Source organism: Podarcis erhardii (genome assembly GCF_964252035.2).
Source record: "Podarcis erhardii genome assembly, chromosome: Z".
NCBI lineage: Eukaryota > Metazoa > Chordata > Lepidosauria > Squamata > Lacertidae > Podarcis > Podarcis erhardii.
Genome location: NC_138504.1, coordinates 39,079,264 through 39,099,675, shown reverse-complemented (window position 1 = coordinate 39,099,675; position 20,412 = coordinate 39,079,264). Strand labels below are relative to the sequence as shown.

Genomic DNA, 20,412 nt, shown 5'->3' with positions numbered 1-20,412 from the left:
GGGTGGCTTACCAGCTTTGGTTGGGCTCCAGCTCCCATCAGCCCCCACCAGCTTGGCCAGCAGTTGGGGACGATGGAAGTTGCAGTCCAGTAACATCTAGGGGTCATGGTATGGGCTGCCCTTGATTTGATATTTGAAGCATCAAGGCTAAAGATTACGTCTTCTGTATTGTTGATATTAACGTTTTGCCATTTTCTTGCACTGCTCCCAAGGCAGGAACATAGGAAGCTGCCTGGCACTGGGTCAGATCATTGGGTCCATTCTAGGTCAATATTGTCTGCACTGATTGGATGTGCTTTAGGCAGGAGACATTCACAGTCCTTCCTGGAGATGTGTCCTGAGTACACCCAGCCAAGGCGGGCAAGCAGCCAGTAGTTTAATTCTTTATTGACAAAATCATGTGCTTCCAGAAGTTCCTAAGGTGCACTGGTATCTGAAGAAGTGTGCATGCACACGAAAGCTCATACCAAGAACTGACTTAGTTGGTCTTTAAGGTGCTACTGGAAGGAATTTGTTTTGTTTTGACTATGGCAGACCAACACGGCTACCTATCTGTAACTGGAACTATGGAAGGCACCACATTGAGCCGCATGAAATGGAAGTCCATCAACTGGTATCTGAAGAAGTGTGCATGCACACAAAAGCTCATACCAAGAACTGACTTAGTTGGTCTTTAAGGTGCTACTGGAAGGAATTTGTTTTGTTTTGACTATGGCAGACCAACACGGCTACCTATCTGTAAGGTGCACTGGTTACACATGCTCCTAGTGACTACATAGCTGGCATTAAGTTTCCCAACTGAGCAGCTGAAGCAACAGTGGGACCACCATGCCCCTCTCCCCCCTAGCTTAAGTACCCTCATCCGAAGAAGCAGAGTGCATGCAACCTGAGACTTCTTCTGCGCTTCCCTCTTGAAGCCCCTCCTGGTTCTAGGAGACAGCAGGGAAGAGGGCAGTGGAGACTTGACCAGACCGCCCCTCACCTGAAAAGCCTATTCTTGCGCCCCCACCTCCATCTCTTGACTGCTTGGACCCTGACCCCTCCTTTAGCCCAGGCTCCTGACTCATGGGTGGCACCAAACCCCATAAACTGTTGCCCCTCTCTCCTGAGTTAGCCTTTGCCACACACTCATCAGAGCCTTGTTGAGATGCTGCCAGAGATTGAACCTGGGACCTTCTGCATGCAAGGCAGATGCTCTGGCACTGAGCTACAGCCCTTCCCTTAGGACACGCCTTATACAGAGTCAGGTGGTTGGTCCCTCTAGCCCAATGTTGTCCACATTCATTAGGGTTTCATACAAGAGGTTGTCTCCAAGTTTTACTCAGGGTAAACCCACTGAAAGTAATGAACCTAAGTTTAGTCATGCATGGTATTTTCAATGGGTCTACTCTGAGAAGGACTGGCATTGGATACCATCCAGGGGATTGAATCTGTGACCTGGAGAGCTGCTGCCAGTCAGTGTAGGTAGTACTGAGCCAGATAGACCAATGGTCTGACAGTATAAGGCAGTTCCTAATAAGCCTGGAGCTGCAACCTGTTTGAGAAGAAGCTATACCCCCTAAAAGTAGAGGACTCGTGTGTTGGTTTCTTGGGGGATGGGGAGCCACTCTGCCAATCTGTGTGGAGGAAGGGTCAAGGAGAAGCCATGCCCCTAAAAGATAAAGGGGAGTCTGTCAGTCTTGGGTAGAGGGGAGCAGGCAGGAAGCAGAACTCTTCTATAAAATGGGACTGGTCTTAGTCCCAGGCTCCGATCTAGTGGAAGAATTCATCCCGGAAGCCTGATCTGGGGATCCTGGTGCTGGCAGCTAGACTTGATTTAAGGCTGTTTCCTGTGTTCATATTGTCAGCTCATATCTCATAGATGGCTCACTATTTCTTTTCTTCTTTGTCAGTGGTTTTCCTAATAATTTCTGTTCTTTCCCTGCTGTAAAGGAAAAGCAAACTAAAAAAAGTTTAAACACAATACCTTGCTCTGCTTCTGCAAAAGGTCCTGTCAAGGGTGCATTTGAGAAAGGTGCTATTTCTCAGAATCATGGCAGTGACTGTGACTTCAAACAATGAAATGGGTCCATTTTCTTAAGAATGCACATGAAATAATTTCAACAAAGGCTCTTAAAATCTACTGTGTGGGGATTCCGTTTTTGTTTTATTTAGTCTTTGTGGCTCAGTCTTGGAGCACAATGCTACTTTTACTCAAAAGCAAGCCCCACTGTGGTCAGTGGGGCTTGCTCCCTAGTAATGGTGCATAGGGTGGGATCCAAAGACTTGAGACCAGCCGTTCCCCAACCTGGTGCCTCCAGACATTGTTGGGACTACAACTGCCATCAGCCCCTAGGCAGCATGGCCAATGGCCAGGGTTGATGGGAGTTGTAGTCCCAAGCTCTGGAAGGTGCCTGCTTGCAGAATGCTGGTCTCCCTCCCCACTTCCACTGAAATTACACCACCACCCCAGGGGCATGGGGGTGTGTGTTTCTGGCGTTTTGTTGTTTTTTCCCTTCCAGATCCTCGCATAGCTATTCCTGACATGCCAGCTGCTGTTGCCAACACTGCCACTCAGCTGTTACTTAGAGCTTCACATATTCTCCAACAACTCCAACTTCCTGCTAATTCTGTTTCTCCTGCGTGGGTGCTGTTTCATGGGCCTTAACCCTTTTGACTCAGCTGCTTGAACATGGCATTTGTGAAGCTTACTATCTATCGTAAGGGGCAAACAGATACACCCCAGCACCCTGAGTCACATGGGGCACATACGCCACTGCCTCTCTGTGCAGCCGAGGGTCAGATTTCTGCCTCCCTAATTCAAGCATTTGCATATATATATATATATATATATATATATATATATATAATTGATTTTGTACCCTTTATTTTGTTCATATATATATATATATTTATATATTATATATCACATTGTTGTTATATATTTATATATTATATATCACATTGTTGTTGCACCATATATCACATTGTTGTTGCACCATATCACATTGTTGTTGCACCTGCCTTAGAGCAGGAGTGGGGAAATCATTTTCAGCCTGAGGGCCACATTCCTTCTGTGCAGCCTTCCAGGGGCCACATGCCGGTGTTGGTTGGAGCCAAAGTGTGCGGGGCAACAAATGTTAATGTTACATTTGTATAGGAGGCTAGTTTCGTACATACACACCTCTATCTTACTCACAGACAATCAAAAGGCATTATCAGAGTTCAAGGACATATTCTAGCCAGGACGAAAAACACACAAGGAGGGTGAGAAGCAAGACCAATAGAGAGGCCTAGAACAGCCCCTCTTAGAGGTCCAGAGAGGTCTGATTTGATCATATAATCAGCTGGTCTGAGAGGACATTGCTGTCTAATCTTGTGCCATCAGAACAAGTATATTTTTATTCATATTTATTAATGCTTTTAAACAGTTCAGTATAATAAAATCTGCATCAGGTTAACAAAAAAGATCAAGACCTTTACCTAACTACAAATCTTAATTGCTTAAATTTGCAGCTCTAAGTGAGAGAGTCTGCCATATTTAGGCGCAACACACATAAAAACAAGTTGTGAAGTTTATCATATGTCAAAAAATCAGCAAGTGTCTTAGGTTTGAGGATCTCCTTTGAGCTCAAATTCTTTTGAGTAAATTTAGAAGGCCAGATTCAGCCACCTCTGAGCCTGAGGTTGCCCCCCACCCCACCTTAGAGGCCTCCCTTTATCCAGTGTTTATCAAGGCTGAGAAATGTAGTCAAGACATTGGTGAGATGAGGAGTGAACAGCCTCCAGCCCTTGCCACACCTTCAAAAAGCCTCTGTGAGCAGTCACTTGAGACCCCTTTCAAAAGCAGCCTCTTCCTCCCACAACAACCAGAGTAAAGGGAGGTTGATTAGGGAGGCATACCCCAACTTTGTTCTTGCCAACTGCTGGCTTTGAACAGTCAGCATGTGTTGCCCAGCCATTTACCCCAAGGGAATGAGACCCTCAACAGAAAAAAAAGTTGCCACCCTATGTTAGATTAATCAATTAAATGTTTCGATTAAAAAGTGCTGCTGCTGAATCTGCAAATTTTATTAAATTGTTGCAGAGAATGAAATCAATTCATCATAGTAAACAATAAAACTGTTTTAATCAATTAATCAAATGAACTTCTGATTCAAAATCAATGCTTTTATTCAGCAGAGATTATTAGCTTACAGTTTTTGATAGATTAAAAAGCTAATAAACCAGTAGATCATATTCATTCATCCCTTATAAAAAGGTTAGGCTTTCAAACGCCATCTTGAAAGAGGCATTCTTTCTTGCTTATGAGAGAGAAAGGGGAATATCTCTACAAAACCTGAGGCAGGATTTCAACCTGCCATTTCCCAAGTCCAAGCCCTAACCCTAGCTCACCATAGCTCTTACCCCAGGGTTCATGTTTCTAGTTACACAACTGAGCATTTGAAAGAGGCTCTCAATGACTTTTATTTTTAGACTTCATTTATGTATCCCTTTCTGTGATGCTTCTCAAAACGATTTCACAATGCCGTTATATGTAAAAGAATTACATATATAGAAACCATTACATACACTGGTCATGCTGGCCTTACTCTGCCTCCTCGGAGGGAGCAGTGCTTCTGAATACCAGATGCTAGAAACTGCAGGAGGGGAGAGTTGCTCTTGTGCTTGTGGATTTTCCACCTTGGTTGGCTACTGTGAGAACAAGATGCTGGACTAAATGTTCTTATACAGGCATCCCCCCATGTACACACGTGTGTGGCTGTGTTATCTGTGTGGTGACAGGAAATAAATAAGTAGAATCATACTGGGAAACAACGGGAGAGACCTGGAGATCTGAAGATGACAGACTGAAGTAGAGTTCATCCGGAAACCCTCCTGTGCCAAGCCGGGCTCCCCAAAGACAGGGCCGGCCAGACAACTACCAGTACAGTGGTACCTCGGGTTACAGACGCTTCAGGTTACAGACTCCACTAACCCAGAAATAGTACCTCGGGTTAAGAACTTTGCTTCAGGATGAGAACAGAAATTGCATGGCGGCAGCGGGAGGCCCCATTAACTGAAGTGGTATCTCAGGTTAAGAACAGTTTCAGGTTAAGAACGGACCTCCAGAACGAATTAAGTTCTTAACCCAAGGTACCACTGTAAAGAGAAGAAAGGAAGAAGAGGGAGGGAATGGGGCGAGAGGCACAGGGGCAACGGAAAGGGGACACCCGCTGCTTCACCACGATTGGGATTCTGCTGTTGCTCCTGCTGGCTTCCCTCCACCAGCCTTGCTGAGCAAGTGGAGGCTCCCTGCCACCGTCCCCCCCCCCCAACGTGGCAATACCTGAGAGACTGACCTTCTCAGGAGGAGGAGAGAAAAGTGGTGACAGTGAAGGCAACTGCTTGCATGGAAAGTGAGCAAGGGCTCCTAGGGGGGAAATGGCGGCACCCAGGAAGGAAACCTGACTCAACCCTGCTTCCCATGCAATTTCCCCCTAAAGACCTCAAACCCCGCAGGTCTCCTGGAGCCAGGTTTGTTCGCTCCCTCGGTTTATAAAGGAAAATCTTTTATCCCTTTCCTTCCCTTTTTATTTTAAAGATGCTTTTTAGAGGACTGCAAGAAGATCAAACCTATCCATTCTTAAGGAAATCAGCCCTGAGTGCTCACTGGAAGGACAGATCCTGAAGCTGAGGCTCCAATACTTTGGGCACCTCATGAGAAGAGAAGACTCCCTGGAAAAGACCCTGATGTTGAGAAAGATGGAGGGCACAAGGAGAAGGGGACGACAGAGGACGAGATGGTTGGACAGTGTTCTCGAAGCTACCAGCATGAGTCTGACCAAACCGTGGGAGGCAGTGGAAGACAGGAGTGCCTGGCCTGCTCTGGTCCAGGGGGTCATGAAGAGTTGGACAAGACTAAATGACTAAACAACAACAACAACACTTTACATGATTTCACTTATGCATGCGGGGGCCCAGGACGTAGCCCCACATAAGTGGGAGGATGCCTGTATATAAAACCAGTTTTAAACAGTTTGAGATTCTGATCGGAATAAAAAACTCCTGCTCAGAAGGCTTGTTGAAAGAGGAAAGTTGAATCTGGAGCATGCATCATTACTTTTTGTTCAGCTGTGTTCTTGGTTATATGTTATGATAATAGTCCATAGCGTGGTCACATTAACCTGGGAATCTGTAGTAGAAAAACACTGTCATGACTCCGGAGGAGTCATTACCATCCACCTACCTGCGTAGGACTGGTGTGGTTACTGTGGCATGCAGTGCTGCATTTGCTGAGAGATCCCATTTGTTGTGAGGCACAAAGGAAGTCAAACAAGCCTGATTTACTTTTTACAGTTTCAGAAGTCCTGTTGGATTTTGCGTGGCACAGCATTGGGGTGTGAAATTGCAATGACGGGGCCATCTGCCTTAATCCTTGTATCCCAATTGAACCTTTCCCTCCCTGCGTTTTATTTAGAGTGATTATGCAGCTTTTCAGAACATATTTTATCTGGTTTACCCCACCCCACCCCACCAGTTCTCTATTAAATGGACTCTGTTATTATGAAGACTAAAGGACAGAGTCTGGAGGTCTCACCCTTTAAAAAAAGAATAAAAGAAAGCTTGTGTTCTCATCCTTGCCATTTAAAATTGCCTGCTGAAATTGCATACGCGTAAATTACACCCAGGGCAAGGGAGAGCCTGCCCAAACTTGGGACCAGTTCATCATTTAGTTCCCCCTCATGGGGAAGGGAGTTCCACAGTTTGCTTGGCTGGCCAGAGAAGCACCTTTCCACCAGTCACTGCTTGGCCACATGGATTATATAGTTGTGAGAGTATCTTCTGCAAAACAGTCTCTCTGCAGGGACAGCTTTGGGGCCACTACTGCTTGGGGAGCTGGTCTGGTAGTGGAGCTAGTCAATGTTGACTCAACAGCTGAAACAAACAGTACAAGGCAGCACCCATTTGCATGGCCAGCGTTGTGTTAACGTTGTTGTTTTATCAGAGGGGAAGTTTACAGCATCTAATGGGAGTTGTAGTCCAAATCAAACCAAAGCTCTGCTAGCAGCAGACCAGATCACCCTCCATTTCACCAAGCTGTGGTATGGACTTTGGGTAGTTCTGTGGTGCCTTTTTGACTACCCTGACCCTTATTACATGAAGTTTGTACCTGTTCTCAGTATGTTGTTCAGTATTGTGTGCAGACCAGCAAATACCTGGACATGCTGAGAACTGAACTGGATTCCAGCCTCTGCACGACTCAGGGGCTGGGCAAAAATAGCCTCAACAGCTCTTCATCAGCTCCCTCCCAAGGGGATATCATGATTGGTTTCTGCTGCTCCTCATCCTTGTACCGACTTCCCTTTCTTGTGGATTCCTTGTCTGTGCCACAGGGAGCTTAGGGGTGAGCCATGCACACCCCCTACTCACCCCTTGCGCTTGCCTGTTTCTCTTCCTCCCCTTGGCCCTGTAAGCCCCAGCTTCCTTTGTTACACCAATCCTACACCTTTTCCTCTTCACACACACTCATTTGCATCCTTGGGAAGCGGCCAAGGCCCTGGCAGGATCCAGTGCCACAGTGCCTGCCCTGGCCCCATCCCTTAATTTGTTTTGTGGCCCAACTCCCAGAGCAGCACCAGTGACTGGATCCGGACAGCCTCTTAACTTCCCCCAACCTGTCACCTCTCTGGTAGAGCATTGTAGAGGAGCTAAAAGGGTGGTCAGGTCCAAACACCCATCACTGCTTTCAGCAGTGTCAGCCTGACCAGGTAAGGCTATCAGGTCTCACTGACAAAGAAAGCCCCTCCCCCAACCTAGAACTGGCCCTCTTGTTGACCAGGGTGTGCTTCTCAGTCCTAATGTGATATGTAGTTTGTTCCCAGTTCACTTTTCACGGGAATGGATAGCTTCCCAGCTCCCACTAGGTGACACACTATAGACACAGCCATACCATATATTTAAAGCACTATGGTACAAATTTAAGCAGTTATGGCTTCCCCTAAATAATTCTTTGTTCTGTGGTTTGTTCCCAGGTACAACTCCCAGAGTGATTAAACAATACTCTTCCCAGGGGTCTCTGCCAATTGTAGCTCTTTGAGGGGAACAGGGGTCTCCTAACAACTGTCAGCACCTTTAACAAGCTCCCAGAATCTGGGAGGTGGGGGCGGGGACAGATGGCGACTGTTTAAACTGGTATCAAAGTGCTTTAAATGTACCGCATAAATGTGACCTCTGAGAACCCAGTATAAGCCTATCACAAAGCGCTTCAGGGCAACCAGGCTGGCCCCTTCCCACCTTCAGAGCAGCTCGGTGGTTTGGGATATCAGTTTGCCCACCCGGGGATTAGAAGGTCAGAGCTCTGGAAGCATTATTACCACACTGAGCCCTTTCCAGCAATGTAAAAGTCTTGCGTAGAATTAATGTACAGAAATTGGCAAGCCATGTTCCCATTTTTACTGCCACTTTTCAGGCCTCTCTGCTAAAATCCCATCTTCTCATTTATTAAAAAAATTTCATTCATTCATTCATTCATATATATATATATATATATATATATATATATATATGTTTTCATTAATCTCTCATGACAAAATTTAGGGCTGCGAAACTGGCAGTTGTTTCGGCTTTTAGGACTACATTAGCTGGCGTATTAAACAAAATGTGTCACTCTCGCAGTATCTTCTGCAAGCAGCTAAATCAATTTCCTCAGCCGTTTCCATGCACCACTTTATCTAAAAGCATCTGAATTATCATTTACAGCTAAGATGCTTTATTAGCAGCTGGCTTGAAAATTGCTCTATGGGAGAGAAAAAATTGTGTGTCACTTTATAGTAATTTTTAAATTGGTGTTAATCCAACATAGTAAAGTATTTTTTATATAAGGGTTGGGGGGGGGACCCAAAAACCTTTTTTCATAATTGTCATTTTGGCTTAATGAGATGTTATCTTTTTCTTCTTCTTCTTTATTTTTGGAAGCCAGCTCTGCCATGGCAGAGACAATGCTGTATGAAGTAAATAATATTTGGGGTTTCCATCACAGAACTGTAAACATACTGGACCTTCTCTTAACTGAAGGCTCAAGTTGGGCAACTTTAGCCAAAAGGCGGGGAGGGTGGGGATGTGTGAGAGAGAGACAGAGAGAGAGAGAGAGAGAACACTGATATCTGACGCCTTTTGTGGGGAGTTTAAAAGCACACAAAAATAGGTATACCAAGTATCAACAGTGGGGTACTCATGGACCCACACAGCCCCCGCAAAAAACCTTCTCCAGTCCCCATAGCATCTCCTCCCCCCACTTCCCCCATTGAAATAAGGCCTAAAGGAAGCACTGTATTGTAGCCAATAAAACAGGATGTGTGTTGAGTTAATAGTACAGTGAACACTCGGGTTGCAGACGTGATACATGCGGGAGGCACGTTCGCAACCTGCAGCATTCGCAACCCGCAGCACCGTGTCTGAGCACGTGCGGGATTCGGCGCTTCTGTGCATACGCAAAGCGCAATTTATCACTTCTGCGCATGTGCGAGCGCCAAAACCCGGAAGTAACCCGTTCCGGTACTTCCGGGTTCAGCACGGTGCGCAATCTGAAAACACGCAACCTGAAGTGTCTGTACCCGAGGTATGACTGTATGTATGTTGGTTTGCCGTCCACAACAGTTTCTTTGGTTTGCCAAAGAACCCACAAGTCCCACAAAGGTTGTGATCTCTGTGATGGTGTAGAGGAGAACCCTGCAACATTCCCTGGCCGTATCCACACTATACATTTAAGGCACTATGATACTACTTTACACAGTTATGGCTTCCGCCAAAGCAACTTGGGAGCTGGAGTTTGTTAAGGGTTCTGAGAGCCGTTATTTCCCTTATTCCCCTCCCAGAGCTACAGTTCCCAGACTGGTTAAACAATCAGTACCTGAGACCCTACCTGCCCGCAGACTGTTTTGCCAGAGTGGTGCATGCTCTAGTTATCTCCTGCTTGTACTGCAATGTGCTCTCCGTGGGGCTACCTTTGAAGGTGACTCGGAAACTGCAATTAATCCAGAATGCGGCAGCTAGACTGGTGACTCGGAGTGGCTGCCGAGACCATATCATACCGGTCCTGAAAGATCTTCATTGGCTCCCAGTACGTTTCTGAGCACAATTCAAAGTGTTGGTGCTGACCTTGAAAGCCTTAAACGGCCTCTGTCCTGTATACCTGAAGGAGTGTCTCCACCCCCATCATTCTGCCCGGACACTGAGGTCCAGCGCTGAGGGCCTTCTGGCGGTTCCCTCACTGCAAGAAGTGAGGTTACAGGGAACCAGGCAGAGGGCTTCTTGGTAGTGGCACCTGCCCTGTCCTCCCAGCCGATGTCAAGGCAATAAACAACTATTTCACTTTTAAAAGACAATTGAAGGCGGCCCTGTTTAGGAAAGTTTTTAATGTCTGATGCTGTATTGTTTTTAATATTCGGTTGGAAGCCGCCCAGAGTGGCTGGGGAAACACAGCCAGATGGGCGGGGTATAAATAATATATTATTATTATTATTATTATTATTATTATTATTATTATTATTATTATTATTATTATTATTATTATTCCCGGAGAACCCTGGACACTGTAGCTCTAAGAAGGAAATAGGGATCTGCTAACAACTGTCTGCATCTCTCTAAGAGGATCCAAAGGTTATTGGTCTCTCAGCTGAGTTGATGGGAAAGCCTTGCAGTCCCTTTCCTTCAGAAAGAGGGGAGAGATATAAATTAAATTATTTGTCATCGTCCTAATCTCACTATCTACTTTTGCCTGATGAAGCTGGTTTATTAGCAGAGCCAGTGGGGAGAGGCCTTGGAGCCCCACATCTGCCTTTCCTGTAACCAAATACAATAGACAAGATATTTGTGCTTATTTATTTATAAGCATATTTATAAACCACTAAGTCACAAAAATGTCAAGGCAATGTACAATAAAATAAACAAAAAAGAAAAAAATTAATAATGAAGTACAGAACAAATGGCTAACACTGACTCAATAAGTTTGATTTACTAGCATAACTTTTCATTCATCCTAGTACGGAACCTGCATTTTTAAAAATTCTGGTTTTGTCCCAAAAGTGCATTTATTTGCTCACCTGCTTTGCAGTTCTGTCAATGACTTTTGCACGGAATCCTTTTACCTTGCAGTGGTATGTCAACAGAACAGGCCCTCTTATGTTTTTGACCTTTCTTTTCTTTTCTTTTCTTTTTTCTTTTGGTGTAGGTTCGAGAGGCGAAGAGATCGCCGAAGAGGACCCACAGATCGACATTGCAACCGTCCAGGATATGTTAAGCAGCCACCATTACAAGTCTTTCAAAGTCAGCATGATCCACAGGCTTCGGTTCACCACAGACGTTCAGTTAGGTAAATTGGTTTGCCCCACTCAATGCTAACGAAAAACAACAGTCCCATACATGTGACCATTTACCTACCATCTTTCATTCCTAGTTTTTTCTTCACTGACATTTACAATATACCTGTCAGGGACTGGGCAGAGGAGGAATGGTGGAGACTGCCTCCTCCTCCCCATTCTGACCCTTCCAGGGAGGAGGAAGAGGAAGACGGTATATATTAACAACAGTGGGTTGCGGGAGATCACAGCTCAGAGGCAGGTGAGGGGAAAAGTTGGGAAATAATGGAAGAGGAGGAGGAAGCAGGGTAACAGCTGACAAACATGGTGTCTTTAGAAAGCATTACAGACCCTCCATCTCCCAGAACCCAGTGAGCCTTGAAAGTAGGAGAACAAAGAGCTCAAAGACAGAGGGCCTGTAGCAGCACCCATAGGAGAGACGATGAGATTGACGAATGAGGAAGTGGGAGAGACGGGGTGGATATTCACTCAGGACAATGCCATTATCCAAGAGGCTGGGTTCTGTGGCCTCTCTCTGTAAATATTGAATTAAAAAAGGATGGTAATAAACCTTCCCTTGACCTTATACTTTCCTGGGCAACCAGCCGGGAGCTGCTGACAGCATCCTGACAATACCTGCTATTGTGTAATCCAGGGATAGCTAATATGGTGCCATCCAAATGTTAGACTACAGCTCTCATCAGCCGCAGCCAGCATGACTGCTGGTGAGGAATGATGGGAGTTGTAGTCTAACAACACCTACGAACGTAAGAAGAGCCTACTGGATCAGGCCAGTGGTCCATCTAGTCTAGCATCCTGTTTTCACAGTGGCCAGCCAGATACCCATGAGAAACCTGCAAGCAGGATTCAAGCACAAGAGCACTCTCCCCTCCAGCAGTTTCCAGCAGCTAATATTGAGAAGCATTATTGCCTCCAACAGTTGATGCAGAGCATAGCCATCATGGCTCATAGCCATTGATAGTCCTCTCCTCCATGAATTTTTCCAGTGCTCTTTTAAAGCCATTCAGATTGGTGACCATCACTGCCTCCTGTGAGAGTGAGTTTCCATAGTTTCGCTATGTGCTGTGTGAAGTACTTTTATCTGTCCTGAATCTTCCAGCATTCAGCTTCACAAGATGTCCACTGGAGGGCACCACATTGGCAACCCCTGGTGTAGTCCCTACACCCAAATGGTACTAGGGTAGTATTCCCTTCTCTCATTTCCCCTCCATGCTTAACTCTGACCTCAGATGGGGGAGAGGGGTGGAATGGGAGGGTGCAAAGGAAAAGGCTGGACTGAATTTTCAGGAGTCCTGGTTCTCTGGATGAAATTTTGTGTTGAAAAATGCAATGGGGAAAACACAAGCAGTCTGATTGTAATTTCAATCCAAATAATTTGCATTAAGTTAGATTGCAGAATTTCTCAGTGCGGAATTTTGAGTTATTTGAGCTGCTGCTTTTTAAGCCCAGTGTGCACCCAGCCCTGATGAGAGCTTAACCATTGGCCTTTTGCAGCCTTCAGGTCTCAAGCACATGTGTGTTTTTGTGTACAAGAGCCAGGCAATAAGATGTTTTATTTCCCGGAAAGTTACATCCACTCTGAGGCTCCCCCCACCCCACATCTTTTCTGCTTTTTGCTTTTGGTGTGCGCGCATGTGTTTATTGCCCTGTCTTGTTAAGGAAGGATTTATATGCTGGTGCTGACTGACCTGTGTTTTCTGCTCTTGAGCAAACTATCTAGGAGTGATAGTTTCCTTCCAGGGAAGTTTGACTCACTTGTATCTGGAAGCTGTCAGAAATAAGAGCTTGAAAAGGTCATGACAGATCACTAAAGATAAATGGTGAACGCAGAGAGGCTGTTACTGGGAAAACAAATGGCTTTTGTGTCTTTTGGAATGAAGGGACAAACTTTGCCTAGAGTCCTGGTGCGACCATCACACGTTTTCTCTCCCCCCCCCCCTACACGCAAATTCGTAAATCCCTTGCGTATTTTAAAACCGGTGTGGTGTGGTGGCTAGAGTTTCAGACTAGGACCTGGGACACCAGGGTTCAAATCCTCACTTGGCCATGAAGCTCACTGAGGGTGGCCTTAGGATTGATCACTGCCTCTCAGCCTAACCTACCTCACAGGGTTCCTATCAGGATAAAATGGCAAGTGGGGAAAAGCATTCATGGCACCTTGAGCTCCTGGGAGAAAAAAGGTGGGGTGCAAATGCAGTAAATAAGATTTAACCTCATAATTTTAATTCAATCTGGTTTTGTAAAATATATTCAATTGGCGGATTACTGTTTCCCTGTATACAACCCCTGCATGCGCCGTAAGAGCAGAGAGCTGGCCATCTCCTCTGCACTCTGCCTGCCAATCAGCATAGAAGCAAATGGCCACATTGGATGGAAACGGGTGCGGTTGTTATGCTATGGTTTTTTAGGTTATAGGAATTGGAGGGGGATCTAGGCATGCAACACACACACACACCATTTGCAGCATAAAGTGGAAACAACAGAAGACAATTTTGTTCCAACAGGTTTTCCTAGGTGGACAAACAGGTCTCTGCCACAGGCATCTTCTCTATGCTGGGTTGCAGCCAATGCCAGTTCTGTCTCATAGTAAACACAATGAAGTTAATGGGCTTGACCTACTCAGGCTCATTAACTTCAGGAGGTTGGATGCAACCCTTCAGGTTTGGTTTAAAAACAAAACAAAACCCTGCTTTTATTTTCCATGTTGTTTTGAACTCTCTTTGTTGCATTGCCTTGAGACATATTCGCAGAAGGCAAAAGAGTAGTCGTTGTTGTAACAACAACAACAGGGTGCATTCAACAAACGTTTACTGATCAGTTTTCCAGCCAGCCCAGAGCTTCCTCCAGGATACTATAAACTGCAAGGGGCTAGAAAGTTCTTCAGTTTTCACCATGGGTAGTCTCAGATTGGAATTCCCAAACTGGAGCCCCATATTCCTTCTCAGTTTGCGTGCACCTCTACGTATCTTCCCCCTGTAAGGCAGCTTCCCACACTCATATATATATATATATATATATATATATATATATATATGAGTGTGGGAAGCTGCCTTACAGGGGGAAGATACGTAGAGGTGCACGCAAACTGAGAAGGAATATGGGGCTCCAGTTTGGGAATTCCAATCTTACCTCTATCTTACCTCTATCTTACCTCTACGGGGAGGAAACCTTCCAGCTGACATATCTTACGAAAGCAAATATATATATATATATATACACACACACACACACAAGCAAAACCCTAAAAACAATTTTTATTGGTTTTTAAACAAATACAATAACAATAACAGCATTACATCTAGTAGCGTTTGTTCTGTCCATTGACTTTAGACATTAATTCACACATTCAAACCTATTACTTTAACTAACGTCTCCACTGAGAAGATGGAGCAGGTATAATAAGGACTTGATTTTGGTCATTAACATAGTTAAAGAAAGGGGTCCCTGTTTCTTGGAACGTGTCTCTATTCATTATGCCTTTAATTGCCCTCCTGTGTCTGGTGAGACACTCAGACATTGCTGTATCCCAGATATTGCTTCCTGCATTCTTATTTGAATTGGCCCTTTGTTTATAATCCTGAGGACTAGAATCTTACTCCATTTTTACAGGAACAAACATTGCTCAGTGGTAGAGCACCTGCTTTGCATGAACCGTTTACAGCATGAGCCTCTGTTCATGTGCAACTTACCCCAGATCTCACTGGCTCATTCAACTGAACTACAATGATTGTAATATTTGGGGCAGAAAACCTGCTTTGCATGCAGGGGGTCCTCAGTGCAATTTCCATCAACTCCAGGTAGGGCTGGAAATGTCTCCCGCCTGAGATCCTAGAGAGCCTTTGCCAGTGAGGTTAGACAGAACAAAACTAGATGGACCAACCTTCTTATTTGGTATGAGGCTGCTATTTTGTTTGTTGTTTGGTTAGGGCCAAGTGTAAGAAAAATGCTACAGAACTGATCAAACTACACAGGTTTTGGCATAGTGCAAACCGAGCCAAATCCCCCCAAATGCTACAGGATTGATGAAACAATACAGGGGTGTTCGGCATTGTGGAAATGCCCCCCAAAAGGGCGGGGGTGGCAATAAATGATGCAGGGGGAGAGAAAGAGGGGGTGGGAACGGAATTGACAAAGGATGCGTGGTCCTGCAGATCCATGCCTGAGCAAGGAGGTGCGAGCGATGCGATGATAACGGTTATAATAGATGGGGGTATACAGCAACAATTTGCAGATAAAAATAATAGGAAGTTTAAAGTGCATTTTACATGATAAAGGAAAGATGAAATGGGGCGAGAGAGGGGAGTTTGCTACATCCGAGGTGGCTCTGCAGTCTCTGCCTTCATTCGTGTGTGTGTGTGTGTGTGTGTGTGTGTGTGTGTGTGTGTGTGAAGTAGCCTCCGTAGGAAAAGATTGATGCAACCAGAAGTGACCTTGGCTTGGAGCAGGAGTCGGTGATGTATGTATGAGCATCTCTCGGCTAAATGGACCCAGATTTGTAGTGCTAATATACATGGAAACCCAGAACCAGACTCAGGATGGCAATAAATCAACAGCCACTTTGGGTGTCATTTCTGGTTTATATTCCACTATTGTTCTATCACTTTAATTCATGTCACTATCATCTGTTCATCTGGAACAGTTTTATATAATTTTCCAGTGGAGTTACCTGACAAATCCTATCAAATTAACATGGGTGCATTAACAATATTGACTCCACTCTGTGCGAATTCTTGGAGTGGCACTGAATGAAATGTTTTTTTGTGTGTTTTTTTTGCTGTTTGCCTTTTATGTTGTTTTTAATAAAGGGAAGAGAAGGCCCACAGGGACTATTTGTATTTGTTTTTTAATCTATTGAAGAAAGAGGATGTATGAGAAAAAAAGTATTGTGGTTTGTTTCCATTATAAAGTAGCTGTGCCTTTTCATTCTGCGCCACAGCTGGGCAAAAAATAGGAAGAAGTTTTTAACGTCAAGCCAACAGCTGCTAGTAATATTTCCACAGGGGAGATATGTAGATTTGTTTATTTGTTTGTTTGTTTGTTTATTTATTGGACAACTGATGCTCAGTCTGCCAAGAGTGAAATGCTCTAATAAGGAAGCTTCTCTCCTGATAGAGAATCCAGCGTCTCCTCTTTCTCCCCCTTATTAGTTCACACACTACCGGCGTCCTTTTGGGCTCTTGACACCGTGCGTAATTGAAATATGGGATCTGGGATGGGAGGGGTGGGTGCTCGGGTGACAAATTGCACCACTTGATTAATTGAAATGCGCAGTGCCTTTGCTGGCGGGGCTGCTCCCAGCTCGGCTGCAGTGGTCAGGTTCCAAATGAGGGTTACGCTACATTTGGCCGCCCGCAGGAGCTAAGGTTAACACAACACGCGTGGAGGTCACCTGTTCCTCCTGCCTCCGGTTTCTCTTTCATGCCAGCTTGTCATGAGCTGGGTAGGTGCAGCAGAGGGAGCGGCTAAAAGGCAATGGTGGCTGCCACCTTGCTCCATCCCTGTAGTGGCACCCACCTGGTGAGTAGGTTGCAAAACCCATTTGTGGTATAGGGCAGCAGGGTCTATTTGCAGACAGGTTGAAGGAATGCTCCCTCCCTCCCCAAACCAAGAGCAGAGAAAGTCTGCCTTGGGATGTTTAGCTGTCTCCTATTTGTTTATACTCAGAGCAGAGTTACTCAAGTCCATTAATTTCACTGGGTGTAAACCTGGTGTTGTTCTGGTGACCTCAGCATTTGATAGAGGAAAAATTAAGAATCCTGGCCCCCAAGGCTAAGCCTCTGTGGGCTTTTTTTAAAAAATAAAATAAAATCCTATCCTCATCTCTGATGGATACCTGTACACCTGCCAGTCACAGTCCAAGACCAATCCTAGCTTTGGATACAAACCATAGATATTTAGAATCTGCCAATGGACCCTTAAGACACATGGAATCTGCTGGTGCATCTTTTTTGGTACAGGCAAATCCCAATTTATGCTGCGAGTTACATTCCAAGGCACCGCGTGTTTAAGTGAAATCATGTACCGTACTTTTCCGTGTATAAGACTAGGTTTTTTTACTTTAAAATAAGGTTAACAATCTGGGGGTGTCTTATACATAGTGTATATGCACATTTTCTAAATTTGGGGTCCCCAAAAGTAGGGGGCGTCTTATACACGGGGGCATCTTATACACAGAAAAATACGGTAGATTTGAAACATCACTGACAAAGCCTGCAAACACCCAGTTCTGCCCTCGCTCTGAACCATCCCTTTTTGTGACTTTTTGGGTCACTTCCAGGTCTAGCGTTTTCCCCCAGTTTAAAATTGCTTATTTGCTTACAGTATTACAAACAGGTCTGGCTGCCTTCATATTTGAATCTGTGGTGTTCATAGCAAGCTTGGGTACTAATTCCTTGTGTTTGGATATGTGAATATTTCCATAACAAGCATTTAAATAGCAGGACATGCTTGTAAATTCACAGTTGTATAGTTAAAAGGAACCTTTGCCGTACTTAGCAGATAACTTTGCATGCATCAGACAACCAGCCACAACTTTATGAAAACACCAGATCAGTCTGTGACCAAGAAGTCACAGAGTCTGCAGTTCCCCAGCAAAGGGGGAGGAGCCAAGGAAAAGTGGACTGGTGAGAGGCTCCAAGGGCCCGGTACACTTCCAACCTTGCCAGGGCAAATTGCTCACTAGGATCTCTCCATGGTGCTGAGACAGCAAAGCTGCCTTGACCTGGGGTGAGCTCCTCTGCAAGGCAGCCATAAAGAGTAGATAGTATTCCTAATGCTGGAAGACTTCAAAGGGCTGAGTGAAGGTGTCTTTTGAAAATCTCTGAAGGAAGTTGTCATACCCAAAGAACAGATTGTCTGTGGATCCTAAATAGGTACTGCTTTTTCCCCCCATGGGAACTGGCTCCAGGAGAGAGTGTGCACATCTAGAATTCATTATTTTAAAAAGGTAAAGGACCCCTGACAGTTAAGTCCAGTCGCGAACGACTCTGGGGTTGCGGCGCTCATCTCACTTTACTGGCTGAGGGAGCCGACGTTTGTCCGCAGACAGTTTTTCCGGGTCATGTGGCCAGCATGACTAAGCTGCTTCTGGTGAAACCAGAGCAGCGCACGGAAACGCCGTTTACCTTCCCGCCGGAGCGGTACCTATTTATCTACTTGCACTTTGACGTGCTTTCAAACTGCTAGGTTGGCAGGAGCTGGGACCAAACAACAGGAGCTCACCCCGTCATAGGGATTCGAACTGCCGACCTTCTGATAGGCAAGTCCTAGACTCTGTGGTTTAGACCACAGCGCCACCCGTATCCCATTCTTAAGCAGTACTATTTTTCTAGAAAAAGAGGTACCGAAACTCACCACGAGTGCCTCAGTTGTTCTCTTAAAATGGCAATGGAACCCACCTGAGAGGTGCCAAAACTGAGTTCTGGTGAGTTTCCACTGTTCTTAAGATATTCATCTGAAACAGATGAAAGGACCAACTTGCCATAGAGTGAAAGGACATATGTGTGAAGAGGAGAATTATGATAAACTCACCCCTTTTTAATGTGTTCTTTGGTAATTCCTTCTGTTTCCCAAGTTCAGGAGTGTGTGCTGATCATTAAGTAGCAGGGGCGCTGACTTATAAAAAATATTGGGGGGGGGCGGGGGCCCATACCGACTTATAAAAAATATTGGGGGGGCCCAAGACCTCCAAACCGCTGCCGTGGGCGGTGAATATTAATGAGCTAGGGGGAATCCCCGCTTCTCGCGGGGCTGACGCCAGCCCCGCGAGATTGTTGATGGGTCGAGATCGGGAGTGGCTTTGTTTTAACTCATTACTGAATGTATTTTAAAAGGTAACTATCGTCAAACAAGGAAAATAAAAAATACCAACATAATTTTGTGATTTTACAAAGCATAATATAACTAATAATTTTCTTAAATTATTGGGGGGGCTGAGCCCCCCCAAACGAATTTTTGAGGGGGCTCGAGCCCCCTCAGGCCCCATGGAGTCGGCGCCTATGTTAAGTAGTGAACAAACAGCACTTTCAATGAATAATAGGAAGTTCTCTGCATGCTCAGGAAATCACACATTATTCAGTGTCAGGAGGGTGGAACTGTAGGAGAAAAAGAGGCAGCAAATTATTATTATCATTATCATTATTATCTATTAAATTTATATGCTGCCTTTCATCTGAATATCATGGGGCAGTTCACAACATAAAAATTAACACAAAATGAGAACACAAAATACATAATAAATTAAAAATAAACCAATTATGCTGCTCCCACAAACACATTTAAAAGCCCATAGAACGTTTAATCAGAAAAAGGCCTGGTTATAGAGAAATGTTTTCACCTGCTACCTAAATATATGTAACAGACACCAGACAAGCCGCCCTGGGAGAGCATTCCACAAACAGGGAGCCAATGCAGAAAAGGCCTGTTCTTGTGTTGGCCCCCCCCCCCCAGGCCTCTTGCAGAAGAGGCACATGAAGAAGGGCCTCAGGTGATGAACTGGGTCAGTTCATATGGGGAGAGGCTGTCCTTGAGGTATTGCAGTCCTGAGCCGTTTAAGGCTTTATAGGTCAAAAACAGCACTTTGAATTGGGCCCAGAAACTAATTAGCAGCCAGTGCAGTCCGGCCAGGACTGGGGTAATATGCTCAAATTGTCTTGCCCCAATGAGCAACCTGGCCACCCAACTGTGCACCACCTGAAGTTCTAAGCTGTCTTCATAGGCAATAACCTAACCTAGAGGTTGGATTCCCCCCAGGCACCTGAAAACAACTATGTGTGCCATGTACCCAGTCCCATTGCCATGCCAGGGCTTGCACAGCAGACTTCAGAAAGTCACTGCACTGGTTCCTGTCTGCTTATGGTGAGAGGATGAAATAGGAGCCAGAACAGCACTAGGAAGCGGGAGCTTTGAAGGCCCTGATGCACTAGCTCCCGCAACTCCTATGAGGAAGGGCTGGGACTCAGTGGTAGAACATCTGCTTTGCTTGCAGAAGGCCCAGGTTCAATCCCCATCATCTCCAGGTAGGGCTGGGAAAGACCCCTGCCTGAATTGCCACTGGAGAGCCACTGCCAGTCAG

The 20,412-nt window shown here is 45.3% G+C and overlaps 1 protein-coding gene across 10 annotated transcripts in view; it reads left to right on the top strand.

Annotated features, from left to right (window-relative positions):
- MAPKAP1 (MAPK associated protein 1) overlaps positions 1 to 20,412 on the top strand; it is a 181,912-nt gene that overhangs the window by 128,096 nt on the left and 33,404 nt on the right. For all 10 annotated transcript variants that reach the window (XR_014152682.1, XM_081847641.1, XM_081847639.1 and 7 more), the window contains one exon: positions 11,192 to 11,332. Coding sequence is in view for 9 of the 10 variants with exons in the window: in XM_081847641.1 (XP_081703767.1) it covers positions 11,192 to 11,332 (141 nt within the window). In the remaining variant the exon portion in view is untranslated. The remainder of the gene's footprint in view (positions 1 to 11,191; positions 11,333 to 20,412) is intronic.